We start from the raw sequence: 10,889 nt of genomic DNA, 5'->3' as shown, positions 1-10,889 counted from the left end.
AAGGGGTACAGGTAGAAGTAGCCTTTCTGAAAAACCTGGCAGATGGCCGTGTCGCAGGGGCAGTCTCCTGCCACCTGGCTGCCTGCTCGCTCCACTGTGGAGAGAGGGGCACAGAGCTGCACTGCCCTACCACCTTCCTGGAGGCACCCCGTCAGAAGAACCTCACCCCTAGACGGTGGCCTTTGGAAGGGCAGGGTCTCTGTCTGCCACACTCACCACCATATCCCAAATGCCTACACAGGGCCTGGCACACTCATTCATGCCACAAGTGTTTACTGGGCACCTACTGTGTGCCAGAGACTGTGGGACATATCGGTAAACAATAACTGTTTCTCAAGTAAAAACAATCTGAGCTGCAGAACTGTCCATTTCATCCCATCCCATTTCTATAGGAAAACACTGCCCATCTGTCCCCACCAGTAATAACCCCTGGCTCTTCGAGGTGGGTGAGGTTCTGATCCTGATAGAAGGTGGCCTTCTTGGAAACCCCTAACTTCCTCTCAGCTCTCCCCAGCAATTGCTCAGCCCAGAAAACACACAGCTGTGCCTAGGTCTGGACCATGACCTCCAGACATAGAAGGTCACTTCTGTTTGTACCACAGTGAAAGGCATCTTGTCCTGCACTCAGACGGCGCTTTGTTAGATGCCATGGGCCTTGGCAAAACTCTCTTCTGATCCTCAGAACTATCCTAGCTGGCTTTGCAGAGGAAGAAACTGAGGCTCACTGAGATAAGGTGGCTTGTGACTGCAGAGCTGACTCAAACAACTCAGCTCTGAACTCCAGGGCAGGTTCAGTGTGCCTCTCCAGCATACCTCTCTGCAGCCCTAGCACGTTCAGTTGGCCACCTCCCCAGGTTGGTTTTAACCATCCTCAGAAAACCCTCTGTATGGGAAAGGCGACCCTTTGTCTATCCTGCTGGACTGGGGTCTCCCATGGGCTGGGCCTGTGCTTTCTGCTTCTGGACTCTCCCGTGCTGGTGTGTGTGACTTCAGGCGAAGTCCCAGTGGACTTTGTCATCTAGTCTGGTCCCGGCTAGTGAGGGGCCCTAGAGAAGTCTTATTTCTAAGACCAGGGGGACTATGGACCCCATTCTTCCAAACTATAACATATTGGTTAAAGGCAAAGATGGATCTGAACACTAGTTCTCTAATTTCAAGCTCTGTGACCTCGGGCAAGCTACATAACTTCTCCATGCCTTAGTTTCTTCATCTGGGAAATAGGAATATTAACATTACCCATCTCGTAGGGGAGTTGTGGGGGTTAAGACGCTTAGCACAGCACCAGACATCTAGAGCTCAGACTGTCACCATTGTCATCGTGATTNAGAAAGGCTCTGGCTCTCTTTAGCTGTGTGACTTGGGCAAGTCACTTTACCTCTTCGGGCCTGTTTCCTTCTCTGTGAAATGGTAGTTGGACTAGGTCAGTCCTTCCTAACCTTTCCTGTGTCATGGAACACATAAAAAATGCATGTCACCTGGGGATAAAGGGAAGAGAAAGGTGGCAGCCTGGGTACTCTGCCCAGCCCCTCCCAGCCACCCAGGTGTGAGTCTATAACTGGTTTGCCACTCAGACTCGGCCGCTGAAAAGCTCAAGACCTGAAAATCTCCAGAGGCCTTTCCAGCTCTGATCCCCAACATCCTCGCCTGTGATCATCTCAGATGAGACTGCTGAGACAAGAAGTGGGGGACCGGGGGCGAACTGCAGGTTTATTGGTTCCCAGCTTCAGGCAGCAACACTGGCCAGGTCACAGGGCTGGGATGAAGGGTGGAGCTGGAGGCACCGGGCACTTGCCAGGTCATATAGCTGCAGGGAGAGGTCTCCCTCCCTGTGGGCCCCAGGCCTCAGGGTCATGCTGGGATGGATGGGTATCTCCTGATTGTGATTTAAAAAGTCATCCTGGGGGTGGGGGGTGGGGAGCCTTTTGTGGAAATTGCACTCTGGGACCAGCAGGGAAAGCATGGTGGTGTGGCACAGTGACCCCCAGCCTGGGGTTCATTCCCGAGGGTCTCTGGGTGGGTACACACGCTGAGTCCTCCCCTCCATGTCCCCGTCGGGGGCTTCAGGACAGCACGTAGACCTCCAGCAGGCTGGAGACAGCGTGCATGCGGTAGAAGATGCCAAAAGGCAGGCAGATGTTGACGATGGCTGCCCAGAGGGAGTAGCCGTAGAAGTCCACCTCCACCTTGTTGCTGAAGTGAGGGCGGGCCCCGAAGGCGGGCATGATCCACAGCTGTGGGAGAGAGGGCGCATTAGGACCTGGCCCGGACTGGGGCATCTCTGTGGGCTTTGCTGCAGACCCCGGTCTTCTAGTTTGGTGGACAGCAGGGGCTGGGTGTTGCTGAAGTGGAGACCTCTTGCATCTTAGGCAGCGACTGGCACTCACTAAGGAGTTCAGGAAATGTACCCAACTGAATTTGCCCACCTCCAGGCTAGGGTTCCCCACTGTGATCACATCTCCCACCCTCGTATGGGCCACTTGTGGGGTGGAAGGGAGGGAGGAAAGGTTTCAACAAATGACGTGAGAGTTTGGTGTAAATGGCTAAGTCAGCTGCTCTCTCCTGGAGAGCTGTGTGTAGGATGGCTGCAGAAGCAGACATCCAGGGAGGGCGGNGTTCAACCTGCTGTCAAGCAGGGCTCCCCTGTGCCCTGGTCTTAACCACCTTCTTGTGTTCCAGCTTTATCCTTCTGCTCATCTCTGCCCCCTCCACCGCAGCCCTGCCTTCTGTCCAAATTCTACCCATTTCTCAAGGCCCAGGTCAAACCTTCAGGGAGCCTTCCCTGGCCACTCAGGCCCACACGTCTTTCTCTAAACTCCTACTCTGTTCTACCAATTTATTATTGATGCTCTGCCTAGACCAGGGGTTTCAGACATGTTTCCAGCCAGTCATTGTCCACATGAGCTCAAACAACCCTGAGTTGTCCTGGCTTTTCCACTTACAGGCTGTGGGACCTTGGGCAGGTCAGACAACCTAAGCCTCAGTTTGTTCATCTGTGAAATAGGGAGAGCAATAGTGCTTGTTACGTGGACTCACTGTGACGATTCACAAAATGCAGAGCTATTGTCTGGAGAAGGGGACCTGGGACTGAGCGACCATCATCACCACGTCCCACTAGAGATTCTTTAGAAAACCCGGCACTTTCTGATCTCTCCCTTTGACTGAATTCAGTGGACAATGCATTATTTGGTAATTCCCTAACTGGTCCCCTGGTGCCTCCCCAACTAGACAGGGAGCTTCCCTGAGGGTAGAAGTCTTACAAGTTTGTTTGTAAAGAGCACTTAGCTCTTGGCACATTCATTCATGCCAGGCACCTCGCAGGGAGCTGGGGGACACAGGGAGCGCCGCTGTCAAGCAGCATAGAGCTGGTTGGAAAGAGGCGTGCATCTTTGACCATCAAAGGCATCAGCCAATCACCCTCGGGACAGTCAATGTGCAACGAATGCACCTTGATCCAGTCCTTCCTGCGTGAGGCCACCTGGCCAGCTCTGCCCCGCGCCTCCCGGCGCGTCACTCACTGTGACATTGCAGAGGATAAGGAAGACGGAGATCTCCTTGAGCGCCCGACGCTTCCAGTTGAGGTGGCTGTAGGAGTGGATGTAGGCCAGCGAGGCCCTCTGCAGGCCCTGGCCCAGCTCCAGCAGGGAGCCCCTGCGGTGCAGCTCAGCGTCCTGCTTCTCCCCCAGGCCCTCCGGAGCTGCCTCCCAGACTGGGCGGCGGTGCAGGCCCTCGATGACGAAGAGATTCTGGGCGATGTGCTGCAGGATAAGCAGCAGGGAGTAGGCCAGGATGAGACGGTTGAGCAGCTCATGGGGGCGAGTGGCCACAATGGCCACGATGGAGAAGTAGGCGATGCCCATCTGACCCAGCGCTGCCCCCATCAGCAACACCACATCCAGGCTGCGGGTGGGGTTCTTGAGAGTGTCCAGCTCGCGCTCCTCCAGCCCGTGGATGGCCGTGCCCGCCAGGCACGCCAGGCTCATGGCAGGCAGCACGGCCGCGTAGAAGGCATAGTAGAGGGTGAAGTACTGGCGCGCGATGGTAGGGCCGCTCGCTTCGATCTGGAAAAGCACGAAGACACACGTGCCTGCCACCAGCACCAGCAGGCCCAGCAGCGGCCCGAAGATGGCCCCGAGCAGGTGGAAGGGTGGGGTGCCTGGGTGGGCGCTTGCGTGGGGGGCCAGACGGCGGCCCACATTCTTCCACATGACAAAGAGCACGGCACAGCAGATGAGGCAGTACTCTGTGCTGAAGGGGTAGAGCATCAGGTAGCCCTTCCGGAAGACCTCGCACACCGTGGCGTTGAGGCACAGGCAGGTGTTGGTGTCGTTGCCTGGGAGGGGACAGGGTGAGAGGGGACAGGCGTTCAGGGGGGCCTTGCTCTGAGAAGACCAGCTGCACAAATCAGTGCCATTCACCCCTGGAGTATGCCACAGGTGGAAGGGATCCAGCCACCCATTTCACAGGTATGGAAACTGAGGCCCAAAGAGAGCAATCAGAAATCACAGATGCTCATTCCTTTACAAAGGGATTCCAGACCAGGTGCCAAGCTAAGCATTGAATGCATGATGTCTTTGGTGCCAAATGTCACTTCTACAGATTACTTATTGGACGCCAGGGGACACCTGTGTTGTTCTAATGGGAGATCTGAGTGCTACACCTGAACCCTTTGCAGTATTCACTGTAGGGTGAGCAGACATTTTGCCTCACAGCCTCACTTGGGGAATGATGGTGCCAAAGTGCGTAGCCTGAATCTAATCAAGGCTTTGGTCCATGCCTCCCAATTTCTAGGAAAAGCAGGGGAGATGGGCAAAAGTCAAATATCACTCACTACGAGGCAGCAACTTGACAAATCTCAGTGTCATTAGGGAAAAAAATTGAAGACTGAACAACCAAATGCATTGAATGTTTGAACAAACCATCATACAAGACATTTCATGGGCTGCTTGGAAGAAGTTAATATAGATTCATGTAGAGGACGGGGATGATGTTAAAGAATTTTGTTAGAAAGTATAATAGCATTGTGGTAATATAGCAAAATATACTTATTTGAAAGAGATGCATACTGAAATGTTTTGAGATGAAATGCCATGATCTCAGTAATGTAAATAATTCCTCAAAAAATTGAAATAAATATGGCAAAATGCTAACCATGATTGCATCTAGGTGATGGATCTATCTTGTTCTTGTATTGTATGTTTGAATATTTTAACAGTAAAAAAAAAAAATCTATGCCATCCCTTGCAAAAAATTCTCTTTGCACAGCTCTTCTGAGAAACGTATCCAGAGTATAGAGAGTGTGCACAGTATACAGGCATGCCATGACTTATGTGGTGGGTGTGTAAATGCATGGGTGTGCTAGAAAGGCTGCTCACAGGTCAGGATGGCGATGCCGCCTTGGGGGGGGGGTGCTGTATACATACAGGTGTGGCTGAATCTCACACACAGCGATGTTCCCATGTAGGTTTATGGGACACAGACTCTAAAGGGTAGGCTGCACAGCTGGGGATGGGGCACATGAAACAATGCTGGCAGTGCTCTCTCCCCAGAAATCTTCCATCCCTCCCCATATGTCCAGGCACCTACAATTGTATTAGGAAGATATTCCTTTCAGTCCTGAAGGCTTTTTAGTTTCTTGCAAATAAAATGCAAACACTGGGGGTGGGGTGCATACCTGGACTTATCAGTGAATAGCTCAGCCAGGATTAGTGGCTAGCTTGCTGACAGCTAGATGGTTGCCTGGAGCAGGGTTGCAGGGTGCCAGCAACCTGATGGGACAGGCACAGAATGGGGGCAGGATGGGTACCATTGGCAAATGTCTGTTTTCTGTTTAGTCATGATTGGGCCTCTGGAATTTGCTCCCAACTCTATAGACTCACTGATCCTCATCCGTTTGAGGGAGAGGGAGAGGGAGAGGGAGAGGGGGAGAGAGAGAGAGAGAGAGAGAGAGAGAGAGAGAGAGAGTGTGTGTATACATTGGGGGGGGGGTCATGGTCTCCTCTGTACCTGAGAACTTTTCCATGAGGGCACTGAGCTCCGCCTCGATCTCGCGGTGCATGGAATCGTTGGTGACGGCCAGAACCCACATCAGCAGGTTTGTGGCCAGGGTCAGCATCAGGCCACACCTAGAGGAGATGCCACACTCTGCCCACACAGCTTAGCCAGCTCCCTGGGGGCCCGACCTGCACCAACACTGCCTTTGGGGTGATCACTGTCTCCCCAAGCCAGATCCCATCTGGCATTAGGACTTTAAGAGAGGCAGCCCTAGGGGCCAACTGGAACCATTCCCAGACTAACCCGCAGCCCCAGGGCCACCCTGTCCAGGGAAGCTGTAGGGGACAGGCACTAGTTGGGGACAGAGAGCCTCGGGAGTTGTTGGAGGAAGAGAAGGCGCCCCCATCTTACCTAGTGAAGTTGGTCTGGACCTGAACACAGTCCTTGCAGTGTTTCCAGAGCACCCAGGTCTGAAAGAGACAGGGCCTTGAGCCCAGGAGCTGGGGGTGGGGGTGAGGGTGGGACCTTGGGGTGTGTGCCCAGCTGCTTGCGTGTATTTATAATGGAAGAGACAATGAGAAAGCCTGGGTTGGAATCCTGGCTCCACCGTTTCCTTGCTGTGTGGTTTTGGGCCACTGGTAAGATATCTCTGAGCCTCAGTCACCTCAGCTCTAAAATGGGACTAAAATGCCTACCTCTCAGGGGAATGCCTGCTTATTGGGGAAATAAAAAGATGATGAAAGTGAAACACAATGCCTAGCGTAAAACAGGAAGTCAGGAGGAGTTGGATATTCATTAGTAATAGTAGCTCTGTGTATCCCGGGGTGTAGATTTCAGTATATGCAAGTAGGTACAGGCACATGTGTTCATAGGTGTCTGCATTTCAGTGATGCGGTGTGTGCAGGTGTGTGTGGCTGTGGGTACACGGAGGCAGCCATCTGTAGCGGGCTGTGGTGTGTGTACATACTCTGGGCCATGAAGTTATTTGCCTATCAGGCTGTTTCTAGGGGTGCTTGGGGATGTGTGCACGCAGCGTGGGTAGGGAGAGTGTGTGCCCGGTGGCGTGGGGACTGGAGAGGCCTGCTACCTGGACGCCGATGAAGATGATCTCGATGGCAGGGAAGATGAGCTCCAGCTGTGACTTGCAGTGGATGTGGCTCATGTCGTAGCCCACACGGAAGACATTGAGGCAGATGGTGCAGCTGCCAAAGAGCAGCAGGGAGCCTGGAGGAGCCAGGCGGCCATTGGCACCTCCCCTGGAATGGGACCTCCCTCCCCCACCCCTCTCCATCCACCCAGCACCCCAACACTCACCCCGCACCCAAATGGGTCCTGCATGAGGGTCCCTGTAGAGCACGGCATGTGGCCGGCAGGTGGTGCCGGCCACGTAGTAGAGGAGCCAGAGGAGGGAGAGGGCCTTGAGTGCGGCCAGCAGGATCCACACGTCGCCCAGCGTGACGGCCACGTTGTTGAAGATCATGCTGCAGATGAAGGCTCCGCCCAGGAACACCACATTGAGGGCCAGGAGCCCTGAGAAGAGCTGCCCAGCCTTCTGGGCCTGCCGGTCCCGCCGCAGTAGCAGTGAGAAATGTCGCACCAGCCAGGACTTCTGGCGAGGTGAGGTGTGGCCCCCTGTCACCTCGGCCCCCATGGCCACTTGGTTCTCCTTGGCTGGAGCTGCTCCAGTCTCCCGTGCTTCTGGAGAGGCCATGGGTGGAGCCTCAGCAGGTGCTGGGGAGGGAGAAAGGATCCGGGTTGGTTGCCAGGCTGTCCTGGGTTCAATTCCACTCCTTCCTGCCTCTAACTGCTGTGTGACCTAGGGCAAGCTATGCAACCTCTCTGGTCAGAACACTGGAAAAAGTAGCAGCTGCCCATCTACCTTACAGGACCCTGAGGTTCAAATAGACCAGGGGCTATGGAAGCACTTTGTGCTCCACATAAACACAGAGATTATCTTGACTGGCTTGAGGACCACCTGCCCCCTGCCCCCGTTTCCTGCCTCCGTGCCTGATCCTAAGATGGAATGATAATGTCTGTCAAGGGAGCCAGGGCCATTGGCACAGTGCCTGGCCACTGGGCAGTTTCCAGGGCTGTGACTTTTTGCCACCAACAGGCAGCTTGGGCTCTGCTGACTTCTGGAAGGAATTTCACTCCTGAGTGAAAGAGCAAGGAGGTGCCCTTTCTTGTTCTGACTGATGAGAAGGCAACGGATGCCCAGTGTGTTGTGTTGAGAGGAATCCTGAGGGTGAGTGTGGGCCTGGTGGGAAAAAATGCTGTGAACTGAAATAAGACTCTATTATGGGTACATATGGGTGCATATAAAATTACTTTTAAAAGGTCTAGAAGACACCCACCAGATTCAAATTGGAGTTTCTTGTGGGGGAAGAGAGGAGGGTATTAGGAGTGGCAGTGGTTTAATGTTCTAGTTTTTTAAAAACACATTACTTATATAATTACAATTAATTTTAAAGGCTTAGGGGGAAAGGTCTGGGATAGATCTGCAATGTCTGCCATGAGCATGGGGGAGGTTAGGATCAGCATGAGTGCTATGCCCTCGCCTTTGACAGAACTGACTTCCATTTGCACCACCTCCCCCTGACTCCTGGGTGTTCCATGAGTGCCCAGCACAACATGAGGAACACCGTCCTTGACACTCCTCCACCCTGAATGTCTTCTGCCACTTCCTCACCATCCCCAACCTTTCATTCAGGCCACCTCTTTGTCACCTCATTCTTGGATCCAGACCTAAGTCACCTCCTATTTGCAGCTCAAGGCCTTTGCCTGGAGTCCAGCACACTCCCCCTGTGGACCTTTGGGTACCCATTCCTGAGCTGCACTAGAGAGGGGGACACCCCGTTGGTGCTGGGTGCTGTCCTGATGGGAAGGCTCCCTTGCCACTCCCTGCCACCCCAGGAGCTCCCCCTTGGTCCTGCACTGCCCTTGAGTCCTTGGTGTTCTGGGCTCAGGGTTCTAAGTGCTCACTCTCCCCATTCTCCAGGCTGCAGGAGGCCTGCTTTCGAAGCTTGCTATCTCATCAAGTGGCATCTCCATCCCACATTTCCCATCAGGGAACTGGGCATCCTTGTCTTTCTCCTCGTGGGTCATCCTCTCAGGTCTCCCAAGTCTGTCCGTTCCAGCCCACAAATTGTTCTTAGATTTTTCTTGACCTCAGCCACTACCCTAGTCCAGGGCCCCCTCCTCTCTCCTGGACTGGTCTCCCTGCCCACCGTGCCTCTCCTTACTGCAAGCAACCAAGTGCCCTTAGTATAAGTCCAAACTGCCTAGCATGGTCTTTTAAATGAAATGAGGCAGTGTGCGTGTGGTATGGGTTTGGAGCAACACGAAGTGCTCAAGGCCGGGTAGCTGCTGTTGCTTCCTGGTCTGGCCTCGACTTACGTCTCCAGCACTGTCTTCATACCCCGCTTGCCCGCAGGCTGTGCCATCCTGCTGCAGTTCCCAGAATGCCCTTGCTTTTGATCACGCCCCTATCTGCCCACACCCAACGCTTTGCCCCTAATGCCAACCCCGTTTCTCTGTGGCTGACTGCAGCTTGTCCTTCAGGACTCAGAAGAGCCCCACCTTCTCTAAGTTGCCTCCCCTGAGTTCCCGTGCCAAGGCTGGGTTAGTTGCCCTCTTTTGATACCCCCACCAAGCTCCATGCTTATTTCTGAAGCATCACCTCTCATGCTCTAATTTAATTAGCTGTGCTTCACTCTGTCTCTCCCTTTGAACTCTGAGCTTCAGAATTTCCCGCTGTAGAACCACCAGAAGACCCTCATCTCATTCGGCTCTAAAAGGCAGGCTCTCCAGCTCCCCATTCTCCCATGGGCAATCTACTCAATATTTATACCTTTATACTGTTCTCTTCTGGGGCAAATAGAATAATAAAACTTGGTCCTCTTTTAAAGGTTCTATAAGTGAAACTTTCCTAGTCCTCTCTCTTTCTTGTTCCAGTTCTGCCTCTTCCCTGTCTGGCCTCCTCATCACACTCCAGGCACCTGCCCGCAATGTCCATCCAGACCTAGCCAGAGGGCTCCACATTTTTCATGTGGCATCCTGCCTCCCTCCATCACTCCTGGAGCCTGTTATTATTTCTGCCTTGCCTGCTACCCTCCACCGTGGCTCTAACCCATCCTCGCCACCCACCTTAAGTGCCTGTCCTGGCATAGTGCCTCCTCTCTCTGCCCAAGCATCTATTGAGAGAGGGTGTGCACAATCTGGTGAGGTTCTGTGGGTGTTGCTGGCTCCCCTTGAGACCAGGAGCTCCTCCAAAGCAGAGACAAGGTCCTCCTTAACTTGGACCCTCCAAACTTGGCACTGCATGACAATCAACCATTGTTTGCCAAATGACTCGGGCATTTTCTGGGGAACTTTCAGCACCAGAGCTGTGGACAGAGACCCTCCCCATTAAACCTTTGCTATCTTGTCACTGCAGAAGAGACTTTCCAGATGATCTTTATCTTTTCTCCTAGCCTCCCACACCCAGGTTGAGCAAGCCTGAGGTTCATGGGGACACCTCCCTGCTCCTTTTCTCCCAACCCTGAATGCTCTATCTCTCCTTTCCCAGATTCTCCCCCACTTCCCCAAGGCAGGATAGCCTAATGATTAAGAGCCCAGATTCTGACACCTACTATCTGTGTGATCTTGGAAAAGCTACTTACACTACCTGCACCTTGGTTTCCTGATCTGTAAAGCAGATATACAGTTATGGAATAGCACCCGGTATAGAGATGCTCAATAAAGATTTTCTGAACGAATAAATGAAGGAATTAATGCATAATACCTACCTCATAGGGGTTTTATCAAAATTAAATGATTTAATTTATGTAAATGAATGTAGATTAGTGGCTGGCACACAGGAAGTTCTCAGTGTTAGCTATTTGTGCACGTCCTTCCAG

At 53.1% G+C, this 10,889-nt stretch overlaps 1 protein-coding gene across 2 annotated transcripts in view; it reads right to left on the bottom strand.

Annotated features, from left to right (window-relative positions):
- OTOP3 (otopetrin 3) overlaps positions 1 to 10,889 on the bottom strand; it is a 32,451-nt gene that overhangs the window by 6,900 nt on the left and 14,662 nt on the right. Inside the window, exons 1-6 of one of the 2 annotated variants that reach the window (XM_019644435.1) lie at positions 10,138 to 10,873; positions 7,306 to 7,722; positions 7,079 to 7,215; positions 6,403 to 6,461; positions 6,004 to 6,122; positions 3,516 to 4,330 (exon numbers count right to left, since the gene is read on the bottom strand). In XM_019644435.1, the coding sequence (XP_019499980.1) occupies positions 3,516 to 4,330; positions 6,004 to 6,122; positions 6,403 to 6,461; positions 7,079 to 7,215; positions 7,306 to 7,702 (1,527 nt within the window). In that variant the 5' untranslated portion in view covers positions 7,703 to 7,722; positions 10,138 to 10,873. Of the gene's footprint in view, positions 1 to 3,515; positions 4,331 to 6,003; positions 6,123 to 6,402; positions 6,462 to 7,078; positions 7,216 to 7,305; positions 7,723 to 10,137; positions 10,874 to 10,889 lie in introns of those variants that run through there. The other variant, XM_019644434.1, reaches the window with a different exon arrangement.

The sequence above is a fragment of the Hipposideros armiger genome, unplaced genomic scaffold (genome assembly GCF_001890085.2).
Source record: "Hipposideros armiger isolate ML-2016 unplaced genomic scaffold, ASM189008v1 scaffold_87, whole genome shotgun sequence".
NCBI lineage: Eukaryota > Metazoa > Chordata > Mammalia > Chiroptera > Hipposideridae > Hipposideros > Hipposideros armiger.
The sequence above is the reverse complement of the archived record's forward strand: the minus strand, read 5'-3'. Positions and strand labels throughout refer to the sequence as shown.